This window comes from Hippichthys cyanospilos, chromosome 8 (genome assembly GCF_059441005.1).
Source record: "Hippichthys cyanospilos isolate Australia breed blue-spotted pipefish chromosome 8, RoL_Hcya_1.0, whole genome shotgun sequence".
NCBI classification, from domain to species: Eukaryota; Metazoa; Chordata; class Actinopteri; order Syngnathiformes; family Syngnathidae; genus Hippichthys; species Hippichthys cyanospilos.
The window spans coordinates 4,112,339-4,130,499 of record NC_142376.1 but is presented as its reverse complement, the minus strand read 5'-3'; the positions used below and the strand labels follow the sequence as shown (position 1 = coordinate 4,130,499).

Sequence of the window (18,161 nt, the reverse complement as noted above, 5' to 3'; positions counted from 1 at the left end):
ACATCTTTTTACTTTGCGTGTGAAACGTTAGAAGAGGCTTGACGTGACACAATTCAAATAGGCAGCGACAGCAGTTAAAAGAAAATATGACCCATTTATTCCAACATTAATGCGTTCCATAAATTCAACCTCAAACGTCAGAATGTGCAGAGAAATAACCCTCATGAAAGGAATAAAAACGATTCATACTTTTAGAAATGATAAACAACACTTCAACTTTATTTCAGTACAGATTTTTTTAAGTACAGACTCATTTATATGGATACTAATTTTTGGTTAGTATTGAAACGATATCCAATATCAATATCAAATCAGGACATGCCTTGGCAACTGTAATCCAAAATGATCAATTACTAATCGTGGTTTTATCCAGGCCTCATCTTGATTTTCATAAAGAAAAATCAATGAGATATGAGTGACTTGACTGATAAGACTTTTGGGACATGATTTGTTTGGATGGTTTTACTCTAATTTGACTCTACATCAAATTTTACTCTTAAAATTTGTGAATAAAAACAATGAATAGTTTTTGAAATGCTAAAAAATAATAGAACTTTACTTAGTACATAGCTAATCTAAACATTTTTGATTCCAGACTGATTTTTTTTCCCGGTATCAGACTGATATCTGCGATTTTTTTTTCCAGGTATCAGACTGATATCCGATATCAATATCGGATTGGGATCCGCTTAGTGTACTGTATTCGAAAGTAAACAATTGCCAAGTACTCATATTGCTTTTTTGTTGGTTTTCAAAAAAAAAAAAAAAAATCAATACAGAGGCACCTTTGGATACAAGTCACCTGATTTCCGAGATTTTCCAGACGCCATCTGACGTTCCGATGTTTTCTTATTTTACGTTTTATTCAAGCACTTGATAGTGGCGTGGACTTGAATTCACTTGATTACTAGCCGCAACTTCACAGGAAGCGAATCCTTGGCCCACAAAAATCACTTTCGATAGTTGTGAAACTCTTCTTTCTTCGTACCTGCATGACTCTATTATACTGCCCCCGGTGGCCAAGTCATGCACGTAAGGAGTTGCGACGGCTTCATTGTGAGGCTGAAAAGGTTTAATTCTTTACATTCTATTTACTTGTAAGTTTTTTTAAGTGCAATATTATAGAGTTATATATATTTTTTCATTGAATTTATATAAATTTTAGACCACCTTACGGCTTTGCTGAGCATGCCCATACACTCGATGGATTGTTTTCTGCACGCGACCGTGAAAGTCACCCTCGGGAGAAAAAGTCGGACGCCATTAACGTACGTCGCGCGCGAATGTTTACATCCGGGGGCGACGAAAAAGTCAAGCCGCCAAGGTTGCCCCTTCGCCTCGGTGTCGCGCAGGCGGCGCAAACCGGACTCGCCGTGTTTACGTTAGGATTTCTTCATCTGCCTTTTAAAGCCCGACGGGCCCGCTTGAAGGTGAGGGGAGCTAAGATGATGATCCCCCTTCCTCCGTGGAGCTTTTCCTCGCGCGCACCCTCGCAGATGTCGACATTTGGTTAGGCGCTGTACACCAAGCCCCAGATTATCAAGACGCTCCTCGCCCGAAATCTGTCCGGCAAAAACTCCAGAGCGCCCGCTTTCTCGCCCCTCCCCTCCCGGCCCCGCCCCCTCGCGCCACCCGGTGCCGTGTAACCCGAGCGGCCACCTGAAAGCCCGAACGAGCGCGGGCGCAGAACCGAGGGGCGATCGATCAACAGGCAGAGCAGATGGCGCGCGCCGAGCGTCCTAATGCTGCTCAAATCCAACAGGAATTGACAAGCGAAATCCCGCGCCGGAGTTTGGCCGCCTTTTTAGCTCGGGCGTTAAGCTTCTGTAGGATTCTCAATTGCAAAGTCAAACAAGAATACAAGGGGGTCGGTCGACGCTTTTAGGACGCCGCTGACGTTTTGAGGTTAGGAGGTTTGCGCGGTTTCACTTTTCCATACCGTTGTTTTATAATCGTGGCTTCCGCTGTAAATAGGATTTCACCGCTGTGTTGGCGAAATTTTTCACCGCCTTACAGCTTGGGGGAAATTTATTTTACATCCGCTGCAAAGCGACCGCTGTAAGATTTCGGGTTTGTCCAGTAGATGGCGCTACATTTTATTTCATTTCCTGTGAAATATTTTTTCTTAACCTCGGTGAAAAAAAATGCATCAAGGGATGGTCCACTTATTTAACCATTTTCAGCAGGCGAAACTATTATTTTTATCTATAATCAATTTGAAGACTAAATTAATTTTCATGCTTAATGAATGCATTTAACCCTTGTGTAGTAATTTGTCCAATTCATCATTGAAAGATGCACCAGGGAGCTGAAATTTCACCTACAGTAGATGCTGACGTTAAAAATGGCAGAGCAACATAGTTACCACACTACCATGAGTGTGCCACCTACTGGCTAAAGTACTGCGAGAATAAAATTCTCAAAATACTGCAAAAGGATGAAAAATACATTTTTCACTCGATGTTGATTGAAAATGACATAACGTGGGCTAAAGGCTTAGCTTATGAATGTCACATGACTAATATGTGAGCTTTGATTGGTCGCTCTCATGAGCCCTGAGCAGGCTATGTCATTTTCAGTTTAAAGAAAGTGGAAAATGAGTTTTAAAAATTATTTATTGGACTTGGAAAAATAATTTAGCCATCAAGTTCATCATGGAGAATATATCAACTTTTTTTTAATCGCTGAAAGTGCTGACTACACTTTGCAAAGGAGTCACTGCAACACATTTGAGCTAGTAGTTGCTCCATGATACAATCAATTTGCTCTTAATTTGAAAAGAAAGCTATTATACCTGTCAAAGCCTCACAAAGCATCAAAATAGATTTGCTGCCACTTGCAGAACCCCTGTTACAAACTTTCACAGCAAAATATTCAGTTTTATACTGTATTTCATCGAAATTAGCGTGACAGCGAGACAACATGCTCCACTGTCTCCGACATCGGACACAATGGGTCCCCGTGGTTGTGACCTTTTCTCTTTCCCCTGTAAAATTTGTGTTTTCATCAAGTGGTCCCTCCCTATTGCGCCGTACCCATATTTTTTATTTTAAAGGCCTGACAAAGTGGCAGTTGTCTTGTTTTAATGCGCTTGGCACCAAGATGCCACAAGATGGCGCAAAAGCAAAACTTATTCCAAAAATCGTACGTCTATCTTCGTCAATGGCATTGAAATTTCGATTACGAAAAGAACCCCGTCGTGAAACGAGGACAGGAAGCTTTCGGGGAAGAAGGTTGTCGATGTTGACTCGCATCACTCTCGCTCGCTTTCCCAGAGTGCGTGAACATCCTCCGCGCTCCCCGCCGCCGCCCCTCCCCGGATAGCGCGCCCCTTCCCACTGGAAACTAGGCCAAGTGAGCACCAGGGCGTTGCTTTTTTTTTTTTTTTTTTAAGATGATCACTTGGTCTGTGTGTGTTTTTGTGTGTGCGCTCGCTCAGGACAAGCTATTCATGTGGCGTGTAGAACAAAGAGCTGCATTATACAATTTGCGGGGGAAAACAAGGCCCGCTGAAACAAAGACAAAAAAAAAAAGAAGCTTTCCAATTCATTGACTTCCTCTTTTTCCACCTCTCGGAAAAAAAAAAAGGTCCCTCGCCACTAACGTGGGATCATTTTGTGCAGCTGGATTATTTTTAGCGTTCACTTGCTCTTCCTCATCTGAGCTTCTCACTTTGACTCCTGCTCCCGTGACATCACAATTAACATTTCTGTTAATAGCAACGCACCTCGGCGTTTTGCGCAGATGCCGGCAGAGTGCAAAAAGTCGCGCCGCATTGCTCGAAAACACACACACACACTGGCGCGGGCGCGCAGGAGGAGGCGGGTTCATTAGTGGCACATTGCTGTTAATGATGGATCGTGATGAAATGATGAATTCTTACATGTTAGGACAAGAATATAAGAGAGAAACAAAGCGGTGGGATGGACTGGCATTCAAAACCAAAACAAAATACACGATAAGAGTCAAAATGGAGTTCGCTAAATGTTCAGGATGTTTCAAGTTCATTCCGATTTCAGTAACATGTTAAGATGCTCAATTCAGCAATGTATTTTGAATACTGCTGTTATGAAAATGATATTTCTTGTATTTCACAACTAAAATTGTTTTGGAGCAAACAACTTTATTGTGCTAAGTATCATTGTTGCCATAAATGTCAAGAATTTATGCAGTATTTCAACTAAAATGATGGTTTTAGTCTAAAAAAAAATACTTGTGGATGTGTGTGTGTGTGTTTTACAGTACAGTAGCATAGTTGCCTAAGTCAGCAGTCCTCAAATGGTAGTGGGAGTACCCCTGGGGGTACATGTGAATTACCTCTCAGCAAATCCAATTTAATTATTTTTTTAATGCTTTGATGGAAATACTACTTCTTACTTTTCTAATTGAGAGCAAATGAACTAGAAGATGAAAGAACTTATCGATTAATCGCATTCTATTGACGGTTTTGCAAAGATATTGTATGGCTTAATTTTGTGATGTTTTATAAGGATAAATTTGCATTAAGATGATTTATGCAGTCTATTTTTTTACAGTTGCTAAATAAAATCTGCTTGGAGAGACTATTACAAATGTCGTTCCAGGGTTACAAAAAAAAAGATGCTTTAGAGCTTTTTTTTTTTTTTCAAACCAAAAAAAGCTTTGTTCTGGTTAGTTGGCTGAAAAATATATTTTGCAAAAGGTTGAAATTGTTTTAACATACTGCATTCTGTCAAGTAAAGCCTCAGATAATTGACTCTCTTATCAGTTGCAGTGAGAAAAAAATATTTATTTTATTTATTTATCCACTCACAGTGGTCACCTCTTCTCGCGCACTGAACAAAATCGATAGTTTTGGCCTTAAATGACCTTCTGACCTCAGTTTCTCTGATGTAACGTTATGATTCTAAATTGCAATATTTTTGCATGATGGGATGGAAGTTTATTTTCCTGTTCCAAAAAATATGCAGTTTTATGGTCCATGCAAAATGTTTATGATCACGTCCGATAGACACGTGACCCCAGCCCCGCCCACCCGCTGATGAGATCTCAGATATGACCTTTTTGAAAGTCTTCGTTTGGCCTTCAACTTAATATGTTTCCACTTATGGCTGAATAATCACATTTTATTGCCTTCTCCCTATTTGACACCACTCAAGAAACTCGCCCAACTTTTATTTAAATCAGTCCCGGATAGCTCCACAAAGCCGTGATGGACACCGCCACGATTGGATTGGAGGGGTGGGGTGCGAAAGAAAAAGGGGGGGGGGGGGGGGGTGAGGAGGGAGGGGTCTGCCTGAGAGTGATGGCACCCTGGGTATATATTTTTTTTTTTTTCTTTTTCGGTCATGTGTATTTCGGTGGAAATTTCCAGGGGATATTTTAGATGTTAATAGCCCTGAAGTGGTCTCGGTTTCTTATTTAATTTCTCTCGCCTTCTTTTAAAATGTAATTCGCCCACAGACTGCGCCGCAAGGCTCGAAAGCGCACGCGGGTTAAAAAAAAAAAAAAAAAAAAAAAGTCTCTCATCATTTCCACAGCAGAATGGGAATGCAAATGCACACGCACACACACATTGATGCCCTTGACACAACTCACCAGTGCACACAGTTAAATTGCTCACTAAATGTGACGTCACCACAGAATATTATTTATAATAATTATTATTATTTTTATATTAATATGATTATTATTATTCCCCAAGCGTGTTGGCCTCACAAAGCATAATTAGGACTTTTCATTCATTCTCACGCATAACAAAACAAAGATTTGCAAATGTGTAATAACAATAACATAATAATGTAAATAAGTATAATCGGCGTCAGAATTGGTCGGGTTTTTTTTTCTTGCACATAAAAATAAAATAAAAATCCACGTGGAGATTTTGGCTCCCCGCGGAAGTGGGAGGAAAAAAAAAAAAGAAAAAATGAGTGTTGCCAAAGAGGGGCGCTGTCCGTCTATCAGCTCGACAAAAATCGATCTCATCACTCCTCATGGCTAGAATACATTTTACCATCCTTAAAAAAAAGACAAAAATAATCCATAATTTGTCCTTTTTATGTTTCCTGGTAATGTGCGTGTGGAATGAGGATGCTTTCATTTTAATTGTGAGCTAAATGTGAACGCATTTATTTTAATGAACAAAAAATGTGTTTTATAGTCACGAGAAAATTATTATTTGTAATAAAATGTGTTTGTGGTGAAACAAACGCACGAACGTAATTATTATGAAAATGTGTTTTGGGGGGAAAACATTATTAGAGTGAAAGAAGAAGAAGATTATATCTCAATGAAAATGATAAAGTTGATATTTTCATCAAAGTAACGGGGAAATGATCATATAGATATGAATGCAAATGTTAGAATTAAAATACTTTTTATGAAATAAATTCATCACGAACCCGCGCAAATATTAAACTGATAATTGTCAGTTATTATAATTCTATTTAGATGTGTTTTAGCTAAAACACGGGGAAATAATTAAAAGCAATTATTTTTTATGGCGAAAGAAACAAGTGAAAAAAAATCATTAATCATGAATGTTTCAAATATGCTAGAAAATGTCTAATAATCAATGACAGAATGTTTTAATGAAAGAAACAATCATTATATAAAAAAAAAATCAATACAGAAATACTTTCCACTCAAACAGCTAACCATAAAAAAAATCAATAATAAAAATATAGTTTCCAGCGCAAGAAAAAAAAATGTAGGTTGCTGCGTGGGCTGCTTAGCTAATCATTAAGAATTTGCAAGGCACTGTGGGCGTGCATGTAATTAATAATTAATCGACAAAAGATCCCTTTAATAAAGCAAGCCCGGGCTGCCTGCACAAAATAAGAATAAAAAAAAGTCGCAATGCAGGTGATCTCCTGAAATTCAAAGTGCCTCCACCATTTTTTTTAAAATGATAATCCTAATTTCGCGATGGCGCGTGCACGCGCAACGTCGGGAAGCGCGTGGCCGCGCGGCCAGCTGGGCAGCGGCCGGCTGATTGACTTTGCCGTGACATCTGGGAGGCCCGCTGGCCCCTGGCACGCGTGGAGGCTGATGTCGGCCATTTACATGCAAATTTGGGGGAGACATCGCCCCGTAAATTCAACACACACACACACACACCGGAAACTCTCATTGGGAGTTTGATTTGATATCAGCGGAGGTCAATAAAACAAGAGTGTGGGAGACACTCGCGACGTATTTTTTTGCGTATCTTCACCTCCCTCACCAAATAAAAAAAAAAACCGCCAATAATTCCACTTTTGATTTTTAGATTTTGCATGTGAAGACCACCATAGCAAAAGGGGGCTCAGCTGACGCCCCTCTTTGCGTCTCTGCACGTCCAGATGGCTGCAGCACACAGATTTGCATTCATTTCCACCGCTAATATGTCCACAACGAGCTGGGGACAGCTGCATTTGCTGTCAAATGCGCTTTAAAAAGACGCCGGCACATTGTGTGCGCGTGTGTGTGTGTGTGTGTGTGTGTGTGTTCGCGCGTGTGTGTGGCGGCGGCTCCTCTCCAGTCAACAGTATCTGATCTCTAAAGAGGATTTGCCTTTTGAAAAAAAAAAGAAACGCATCTCAAAGGCAAGGTTAACTTCTTAATAAGTGACTTGGAAATATTGTCGTCAATTTTTTGCGATTTTTAGCGTGCGGCGCAAAAAAAAAAAAAGAAGCTCAATTTGGCAATAGATTTGCGCGGAGGTGAAAGCAACAGCTTATAATTCACTTATCTTTGGCAGCAGCTATTAACCCTCAGCACCGGCTAGATAGATTGCTCAGGATGGAGCAGGCGGCCCACCTCCTCCTCCTCCTCCTCCTTCGACTCCTCCTCATCCTCCTTTTCAGCACTAATGAAGCGAACTGCTCGGACCGAGGAGCATGCAAGACAGTTCGTGGGCAAAAAAAAAAAAAATAAGATGAAGATGTGTCTTATTATTGCTGATTTTCCGGCCACTTGCGGCTAATAATGGAAGGTACAAGTCGACGTGACGTCACAATGGAGGGGAACAGAAAATCGAATTCGCCTCTAAAATAAACAATAAATTCCCGGGATGTGTTTTTGATTCTAAACATTTATTTTTAGGTGGGGGTGTTGGAAAGAAAAAGCAAAAATCGCCATTGTCGTCCGTTTTGAGGAAAACGATTTTAATTATACTCCAAAACGACACGATTTACTCAACGAATGTTTGCATTTGACAAAATAAACGCGACATGAATGTGTTCAAATTCAATGTCATACTTAATCTATTTCTTCAAAAATAAAAAAATTAAAGTCATTACGTTTAGGAGAACCTATCATGCAAAAGAGGGCGAAATACGGACGAGGCAAATCAAAGACAAATAAGATATTGTAAAATAATAATGTTCGGAAAACAAGTGAAACGTGAACATGAAGGAAATAAATGGATATAAATGTGGTAATATTTAATTATATACTTAAAAAAATAGTTAAAAAAATAAACGCAATGGAAAAACGTTTAGTTATTATAATGGGAAATGTGGTTAAAGGTGGACCAAGCCCCCCCCCAAAATACATTAATGTGCTGATATCATGTTAAAATTGACTTATTAAAACATATAAAAAATAAAACTCACCACAATTGGAGGGCCCTACAATAGAAGAGGTGGTAAAAAGTGGACCAGTCAAAAAAGCAAAAAAAAAAAAAAAAACATCAACTTGTTAATATTTAATGTCACGCTTACATTAATTTATTTATTAAAAATAAAAAGTCAATCTCACCACATTTAGAGGACCCTACAATAGAAGAGGTGGTGAAAAGTGGATCAGGAAAAAAAAAAAAAGAAAAAAAAACGAAAAAAAAAAACCTCGCTCTGCTCGGCGCTTTGGAAACAGGAAGCGTCACGCCTCCGTATATGGCTAAAGCCCCGCCCCTTCGCCCGCGTCATCCCGTGACGACTCCTCTCCCGTGGGTTTAGAGTTTTGGCTCCCGGGAAAGAGTGCAGTCCTCGGGGAAAGAGGGCTTAGTTTTGCATGTTCCCTGCATCCAGCGCAGCAGCCAAGCAACGGGGCCCCTCTTCCACATCACCAGCCGCCGCCGACACCGACGCCGACACTTCCGCATCTCGCGCGGAGCGAGGAGCACCTTCCACTGGCGACCAGTGTTTGGAGAAGAACAAGAAGAAGGCACCTCTTTTTTTTTGCCTCCCCCTCCACCGCCACGAGTGGGGTTTTTCTATTTTTTTTTTTTTTTTCGTCAAGTCCTAAAGGTTTTGGACGCCGGTGCTTCGGGGATGTGTCCACTTTGAGAGCAGCATCACCCACGAACACAATCGTTTTTTTTAATTCCTCCACGCCTAAAAAAAAACATTAATATCTTTTTTTTTTTTTGAAACCATCGCGCGTGTGTGGATATCTCTCACTCGAACACTTTTGAGAATTGTTCACAGCGGACGGAGGGAAGAGGGAGAGCGGACCTGTGTGGACTTTTTTTGGACGGATAAGCCGACACGCGCGGCGTGGACCCTTATTCCCCTTTCCCCATTTACCCCCCATTTTTTTTTTAATCATTTTTTTTAAAGCTTTCTCACACCACGCAGGAGGCTCCATGTTTGGGATTCAGGAGACGATACCGCGAGGCGGCACGACCATGAAGGAGGAACCGCTCGGCGGGCTCAACTCGGTGCGCTCGTGGATGCACACAGCCGGGGTCGTGGACGCCAACACGGCCGCGCAAAGGTATACCGAGGGTCAATTTGTCACCCCCTCCCTCCCCCTCCCCCCGAAAAAAAATCCAAATGGGACTTCCATCTCGGAATTTGGACTCTTTTCGCTGCTGGTAAAAACAAACATCTCGCACCGGCAAAAAGAGTCCAAATGCCTCGCTGGAAGGTTTTTTTTTTTGTGGCGAGAACCGGACCTACCCCCGGTGTGTCCTTGTTGTTGACCCCGCAGCGGAGTCGGCCTGGCCCGGGCGCACTACGAGAAGCAGCCGCCGTCCAACCTCAGGAAGTCCAATTTCTTCCACTTCGTGCTGGCCTTGTATGACAGGCAGGGGCAGCCTGTGGAAATCGAGAGGACGGCTTTTGTCGACTTTGTGGAGAAAGAAAAAGTAAGCCCCCGAAAAATCTCAATTTTTGCCACTATTTAAAAAAAAAATCACTTCATTTATTTTTCTTCCGTTGCAGGAGCCTACCAGTGAAAAAACCAACAATGGGATTCATTACAAACTACAGTTATTGTACAGTAACGGTGAGTAGACTCAGATACGATGACCACACCTGATATTTATAATATTAATAATAATATTTTTTTTCCGAACAGGCGTCAGAACAGAACAGGATCTTTACATTCGGCTAATCGATTCCATGACGAAGCAGGTAAGTTGCATGGGCTGTTAAAATATAAGAAAAATAACTCGGCCGAAAATATGAATATTGATCAAAATAAAAAAGAAAATTCGATACAAGGCGTAACGTGAGAAGCTGAAAGCCTGCGAGACTCACTTTGTCCAACATTAAAAATTTAAAGAGCACGTCTGCTCCATATGATCCCTTTTCTCGCAAAAGGCTGAGAGGTGAAACCCATATGAGAAAAAAAAGGAAAAAAAAATAAATGTACGTTATATTCATCACGTTTTTTTTCCTTCTTTGGGATCAATTTTACACAAACGCACGCCGCCTATTTCGTTTGAAAATCCCAATGAAGAGATTAGCAATTTATTTATTGTTATGTATTTTTTTTAATTGAAGAAATAGAGCCGTGACGTTTCGACACACACACTCACATTCACACACACATTCCTGCGCCAATGATCCGAGTCAATGACGCAGAACAAGCAATTTATGGATTTCGCCTTCCTCCGCTGCAAAACGGCCACGTCCGTCAAAAGCAATTCGGAAAACCTTCAAATCAAAATAAAACAAACTAAAAACAAACTCATCTTTGTTCTGCCCCGTTTTCCCGCCGCGTCATCAATACAACTGTTCAAAATTATGTTACATTTGACGATAATTAGCGCCGGCGTTTGATTTATTTACGACGGCAACTTTTTTTTTGAATTCGAAAAGGTGCCGTTGGGCTGAGTCTCCTTAGAAACGGGAGGATGAGGATGAGGAAGAGGAGGAGGGATGGAGGGCGGCAGAAGTGATCGCTCCCCGCCATCTGTTTCAGCCAATGCTCAAAAATTACTCGAGCGTACACCGCCAGACAGCCGCGCCGTGCGCGCGTGTGCGCGCGTTTTATCCACAGAAAAAGATCATTGTTAGCGGCTCAAAAATAAACAACAGATTGCCCATTAACACTTTCCCCCAAATATCCCCAGATTATAAGCATATTGATGACACTTCTATTGGAGCGAGAATGCCCCCCCCCCTCCTTCTGCCCCCCCTTTCCCCTCACACACACACACACACACACACACACCCCTGTCAGTCTGTCCGTCTTAAGTGGATTAAATGGGAGGGAAAACAATACACATTGGAATTATTAGTATTTGGAATTTCATCAATAAGATTAAAAAGAGATGAGGCGCAAAAAAATACATTTTTATGCGATATTAAAATCAGAAAGAGTTTTACGCACGCGCAACTTGCGACGATTAAAAACTGGATGTGATGTCGAAATTGAAAGGCAAAAAAAAATGACCACCGTGCTAAAGTTGTCATTTTAATTTTCATTCCCAAAGGCCATCGTTTATGAGGGCCAAGACAAGAACCCGGAAATGTGCAGAGTTCTTCTGACTCACGAAATCATGTGCAGGTAAGACAGTTTATGTTTTTTAATAATTCTATTGTAAAATTTCCTCGTCTGTGACGTGTGTGACTCGTCGTGCAACGCAAAGAACGTTTGCAAACTTTAAAAACTATATATATATATATATATATATATATATATATATATATATATATATATATATATATATATATATATATATATATATATATATATATATATTTGTAGCTATATTAAATATATTTTCCCGTTTTTCTTTGGAGTGAGCGCTCAGCTGTCAGCAATGCTCAGCGAGCCTTTTAGCAATTTGCGCAAATTTGCGCCTCTCACGTTGCGCCGCCATTCAAGCGCTGTCACCGATACCCGGACAGGGGAAGAAACGCCTTTTGTTGTTATTGTCACCCCCCCCAATCCCCTCTGCACCCCCCCCCCCCCCCCCCAATCCCAGCATTGAATTCGGATACTAGTCAGTTGAACAAAAAAACAAAACAAAACAAAACAAAACAAAACACCCTCCTGTTTTGACGATTATTGTTGTTGCATTGTTTCCATTGAAATGCGCATGCATCATATGGTCTTTTTTTTTTTTTTTTTTTTGCACCCCCGCCCCGCCCCCCCCTCGCGTAAACTCATCACTCACCCTCAATTTGCACGCGCATCCATCACTTTGTTCGTCACACTCGGAATATCCGGCGTGGACAGAACATTAGGCACACCTGACAATCGGCACACGTGCGCAAAAAAAAAAAAAAAAAAAAAATCCACCATGTGCCCTGGGTGCTGTTCCTAATATTTTGCTATTCGAAACCAGCATAACCAGTTTGAGAGTCCTTACATTACTATAATACACAACATATGCCTCATGTTTATTGTTATAAATGGCAAACGTATTGCATCACCTGTTTCTAATATTTCCCTTACTGTAATATTATTGAAAGCAGTAATTAGGATTATGTTTTCATATTCTGCATGCTGAGAATGGTTCCTAATATTTTGCTTGCTATTATGACCAGTAAGAGTAGTTACATGACTATTATACGCTGTGCAGGGTTGTAGAAGATTGTAGCTGTTTCTATTTTTTTGGCTGCCTGTAATTTTATGGCAAGTGATCCCATTGAGAGTAATTGCAATAGTTTTATATGGAAATATGTTTTCTGTTATAGTTTGTAGTGCTCGCAGAAGTGTTTTGCTGTTCCTAAAATTTTGGATGCACTGATATTGTCTTGTTATCAATGACCATATGATAAAGTAGCGATAAAGTATTTTTGTATTCATTTGACTGCCACTCAATTTGAGATTTTGCTTTGTGTTATTACAAGTATATCGCTGGAGGCGGAGAGCTGTTCCTAATATTATGATTTGCATCGCATGATCAATACTGCGCATGAGCAAAATAGGTCAATTCCAAAGTAACGCCACTTTTGATTCATGCAAGTTTATTATTTGTCACCTGAGTGGCTGTAAAAATGAACGGCATGATTTTAGCGATTGATATTTCCATCATTTCATATGATTGTTATCAATGACTCCTAACATCAGAACTCTCACACTTATTTCACTCTTATAAGCAATGTTTACAATTTGCATGGCTGCAATCATTGCGACTTGTCCCTAATATTTCGGTTCACGTCACTCATGTGAAATTTACCCCTCGGTACGTTAGCTTTAGCTTGACTTAATTCAGCAGAAGTGTGCAGCTGTGCAAACAATCGCCAGAGCTGTTGTCTATCGATTCACGCTGAGAGTGGTCCCTAATATTTTGCACTTGCGTAATGAGCGCTATTAATACCTACACGGCTGCGAATATCACCGACGGTAAACTTACTGTTACATCCGGCATAGCTTTGGAATTTCCAAAGGTTTTGATTGACAAGTGAGTCGTTCCTAATAATTTGGAGGCACCGCTTTATGGTTATCATTCTCAATGACTGAGATGGGATGATTTGGGGTCACTAGTGCAAAGATACTAGTGATGCGTGCGCGGCGTACACGACACGGTGACAAGCGGCGTCGCTACACGCGCGGCTTGATGAATAACCACGGCGGACGCACACCTGCACAATCCACACAAAAAGAAGATAATGCCTCAATTTGCATTTCACTGAACAAGCTTTATGCAATATTTTGCTCTACATGATATTCCAAGCATTGATCATGTGATGATTCAGTCAATAGTGAAGTAAGATATGGACTTTTGAAGAGATTATGTTGACTTTTGAATGAGGTCAAATATAGGGGCAAGGATATGATAAAAGGATGCAATAAAAAAAGATGGTTAATGTGTCATGGATGAGGAGGATTTTGCGGTTTTGGGGGATTTTTGTTGTGTAAGTGGAATATCAAGAAAGTGTTGAGCGGTAATAATAATAAGGCGAGTCATAGATCAGATTTTTAGTTTTTATTTTTGGGCTTCAGAAATGATGGGAATAAATGAGGAGATTATTGCCGCTGTAAATCAGACGTTTTTTTTTTCTTTTTCTTTTTAAGATGAGCGAGCTCGATCGACAGTATCCTTGCACAAATCTTTGTTTGGCTTCCTGCACCATATGGCGTAAATCAATCCGATTCTCCCGAGTTTTCATTTCAAATACAAGGCCCGGATGATGAATTTGTTTATTTCAGTTTTTTTTTTTTCTTTTTCTAATTCATGTTCAAATCAAAGGATGTGAAAGTCAGCTAGCTGCAAGCTCTGGATTGGTGTGGTAGAAAAAAGGGGGGGGGGGGGGTCGGGGTGGGGTGGGGTGGGGGTGTTTGCGTCTGAAACATGTGGTGGAAGATAGATTAGTGCTTTTGAGGCCATAATTGATAAATGCCTCGCAGAAATATTGGTGGAGGGTGGCACCTTGCATCTCCCTCAGAAATAGCAGCTTGGCAATTAGAGGTAAACAAAAGCTGAAGCTGTGAAAAGTGACTCCCCTGCCTCCACCCCCCCCCCCCCCCCCCCACCCCACGCCACGCCTGCCCCCCCATGCATCCCCCCTCCCCTGCAACGCTATAAGCCAAACAACACAACATGTTGTTTTTCCACATTTTTTTTTTTTTTTTTTATCTATCGGCATCAATGCAAGCAGGCAAGCTAGCCTCGCGCATGGTAGCCACTCGATAAACGCACGCTGGGCTTGGGGGAGCTCGTGTTTGCGCCGGCGTTTTCCAAGCCGGCGGGACAAAAAAGACTTTTCCGTAAGTTAGTCAATGGGAGGGGCGAGGATCATTTTTTTAATCTTCTTTTTTTTCCTTTGAATGCCTTTTTATGTTCTACTAGCTTGTTTCAGACGCGAAAAACCAAAATGTTTTAGCCATATCCTCCTGAGACGTAGCTTATTCAATCGTGTCCACCGTTGTGTCCATTTTGTCTCGGCAAGATAGCAAAGTCAACTGCGGCCCAGCGGCAGCGACCTACCTTGAACACAGTAGGACTTAATTGGGTAGCTCCGACGAGAGAAAAGGTATTACCCAAAAACTAATGTCCACTAAAGTGGTCGTAAACGAATAGGCTGGGTCTCAGAAGGATATATATATTTTTATTCCAAAAAGCTGAGTCAAAAGAAAGAAACCACACTCAGAAAACACAAATCACCCAATTTGGATGAAAAAAAGAACTTTCTACATTATTTTGCACCAGAATATATAATGCATTTTTTTTGGTTTTGCCCAAATTGGGCTATTTTTGACCCAAGTGTTTTCTAAGTGTGGTTTCTTTCTTTTGACCCAGTATGTGTGTGTGTGTGTGTGTGTGTGTGTGTATATATATATATATATATATATATATATATATATATATATATATATATATATATATATATATATATATATATATATACACACACAGTAGACCCCAATGTATATGGAAAATTAATAAATTAATTAATCACTCCACAACATGGGTCAAACAAGACTCAACTTGACTTGAAAAAACTTGTGGTGGTTCTAATAACTCAAAAGATACTAACCAAAAACTAACATCCGCTACAGTGGACACAAATAATAAGGCAGGGTATTTAGGAGAACATATCGGATAATAATAATAATAAAAATAAATGGGTCGAACAAAGGACCCAAAGTCATACAAAACTCAGGAAATTGATAAAAAAAAAAAAAAATTGGGTTCAAAAGGGACAGACAATTGGATAATAAATAAAAGACCAGTCCATATATATATATATATATATATATATATATATATATATATATATATATATATATATATATATATATATATATATATATATATATATATATATATATATATATATATATATATATATATATATTGCAGTAAATAACCCAAATACATTGGCCTTTTTGTATAAAAACCCCAAAGAGTGTGTTTTTATTTTTTTTTCCAAAACACCCTCCAATATTGCGTTGCTTTTTTCAAAACAATGCAGGAGGGGGGTCACGTTTGCCACAAATTGGCTCATTTTTGACCCAGCATTTTTAAAATCACAAATAAATCGGATGAATTTGTCACTTTGTAACTTTAATCTTTGACGGCCCCAATCGTAAGCGGTAAAACTTTTCCGCTCACGATCGATTCCGGTAAAAATCCGTTTGACCCTTCCCGTTTTTTTCCCGACAGCCGATGCTGCGACAAGAAAAGCTGCGGGAACCGGAACGAGACCCCGTCGGACCCGGTCATCATCGACAGGTAGGACCCCTGCTTTGCCTTGTATCTTTTGGGCGGGGGCGGAGTCTTAGGAGCGCCTAAACGGCCGAGCCCCCTCGAACGAACCGGTTTCCGTCCCCTCCCTCTCGGGCTGAGGAGGGGGCGTGGGAGTGGCCGAGGGGGGTCTTTCCCAGCTACCTGTGCGCCGAGGGGGCGGTCAACCACCTGGATGGGGGTGCTGCAAGTTTAGTCGCAGGTGGTTCAATCACTAGAGGATCACGCTGGGAATACAGCTAATTAGCTGGGGCGACTCGCTGTTGATTTGGCTCGCACGCACCCTTTTGTTGATCGCGCCGTCGCTCGTTAACTCCGGCGAGCGGCTTTTTTTCTCCGCCGGGGGAGCGAGACGTCACGCTTCACGCCGATTATTCCTTTGGCGGGAATATCCCATTTAAGGTTTCCGTACAGTACGCTTTTGTGAAAACGTCGAGTCGGAGGCAAAATGACAAGAAAGGATGAGTAGCGCGGTGAAAATGTATATCGCAAAAACAAAACGTGTCGCTTAACTTAACTCAACCGGTATGTTTAATCTCGAGGACAACAATAATGTTAACGAGGAAATTTGATTAATTATCCAAAAGTGTCCCAAAGTGAAAACAGACAATTTCATATTCATTATATTGCGTCAACTTCCAAACCATTTTTTTGTTGTTGTATATTGACTGCATGAATTAGAGTTAACTAAATTTAAGGCCAAATTGACCAGTTTTAAACCTCAAAAAATGCCGCAAAATGAAAATTAAGTTTTTTAATGATTCTTATCATACAGAAAAAAAAAACTTTAAAACTATAGTGTTCCCTAGCTGCATCGGTGTTCAGTAATTGTGGCTTCACTCAATCGCAGATTTTCCTTTATGAGCATAAATTTTTGTATTGCAGATTTACATTGCTATTTTTCTTGCTATTTGTATATTTTTTTTAAATCAGGCAGTCTAAAAATAGCAATTTTATATATATAAAAAAACCAAAATCATGCACTTTCATACCATTTGCAGATTTACTTTGCTATTTTTCTTTCTATTTGTATATATTTTTTTAAATCAGTCTAAAAATAGCAATTTTATAAAAAAAAAAAAAATAACATCATGCACTTTCATACCATTTGCAGATTTACTTTGCAATTATTGTTAATTTTTTACCTATTTTTAAGACGGACCAGACCAAAAAAAAAATCAATTTTATGTATTTATAAATTAAAAAAATAATAACTGAAATAAAACGAAGCCCAAAGAAAAAAAATGTCACAGGGTATATTTAACACTCCAAAAATATCAGAAAATAATGTTCCAATAATTATCTTTGATCCAAATATTTACCAAACTCCCAAATACATACAGCAACATAAACCAAATAATATGACACATTTTGATTAAAAGTGACTCTTTACACTGAAAAATTAAAGTGAAAACACTGCAATAGAAATATTCAATCTATCATAAACTCTACATAAAAAAATGTTTGTTTTTTTAAATATATTGATTTACAGTTTATAATTTACACCTAAAAAAGCACAACTGCTAAAATGAATCAACTTCAAAAGTAAACATTTTTAATACATTTTAAAAACAATCCTGTTAAAAATAACCCATTTATGGGCCAAAAAAGGACTGAACCAAAATCTGGGTCAAGTTGACCCAATTTCCTGGTTTGTTTTGCCAAAAAAAACCCCGACCCCCAACAATTGGTTGTTTCGCATAAGGCAACCTATAAAAAACGGACGTTTTATGTAAAACAAGACAAAAAATCGGGTCAAATTGAAGCAAATATTGGGTGGATCCTTTTTTTGCACCATAATTGTGCTATTTTTCATTTGAGACTATTG

General features: G+C 39.8%; 1 protein-coding gene and 1 long non-coding RNA gene across 7 annotated transcripts in view; one reads left to right on the top strand and one right to left on the bottom strand.

Annotated features, from left to right (window-relative positions):
- Window positions 1–8,934: 8,934 nt before the first annotated feature.
- Window positions 8,935–18,161, top strand: part of ebf3b (EBF transcription factor 3b) — a 115,370-nt gene continuing 106,143 nt past the window's right edge. For all 6 annotated transcript variants that reach the window (XM_088420763.1, XM_088420760.1, XM_088420762.1 and 3 more), the window contains exons 1-6: window positions 8,935–9,678; window positions 9,895–10,051; window positions 10,128–10,191; window positions 10,264–10,319; window positions 11,627–11,700; window positions 16,253–16,321. In XM_088420763.1, coding sequence (XP_088276889.1) covers window positions 9,548–9,678; window positions 9,895–10,051; window positions 10,128–10,191; window positions 10,264–10,319; window positions 11,627–11,700; window positions 16,253–16,321 — 551 coding nt within the window. In that variant the 5' untranslated portion in view covers window positions 8,935–9,547. The remainder of the gene's footprint in view (window positions 9,679–9,894; window positions 10,052–10,127; window positions 10,192–10,263; window positions 10,320–11,626; window positions 11,701–16,252; window positions 16,322–18,161) is intronic.
- LOC148419877 (uncharacterized) overlaps window positions 9,855–18,161 on the bottom strand; it is an 80,196-nt gene continuing 71,889 nt past the window's right edge. Inside the window, exon 4 of the long non-coding RNA XR_015866318.1 lies at window positions 9,855–10,001. This is a non-coding gene — a long non-coding RNA (uncharacterized LOC148419877). The remainder of the gene's footprint in view (window positions 10,002–18,161) is intronic.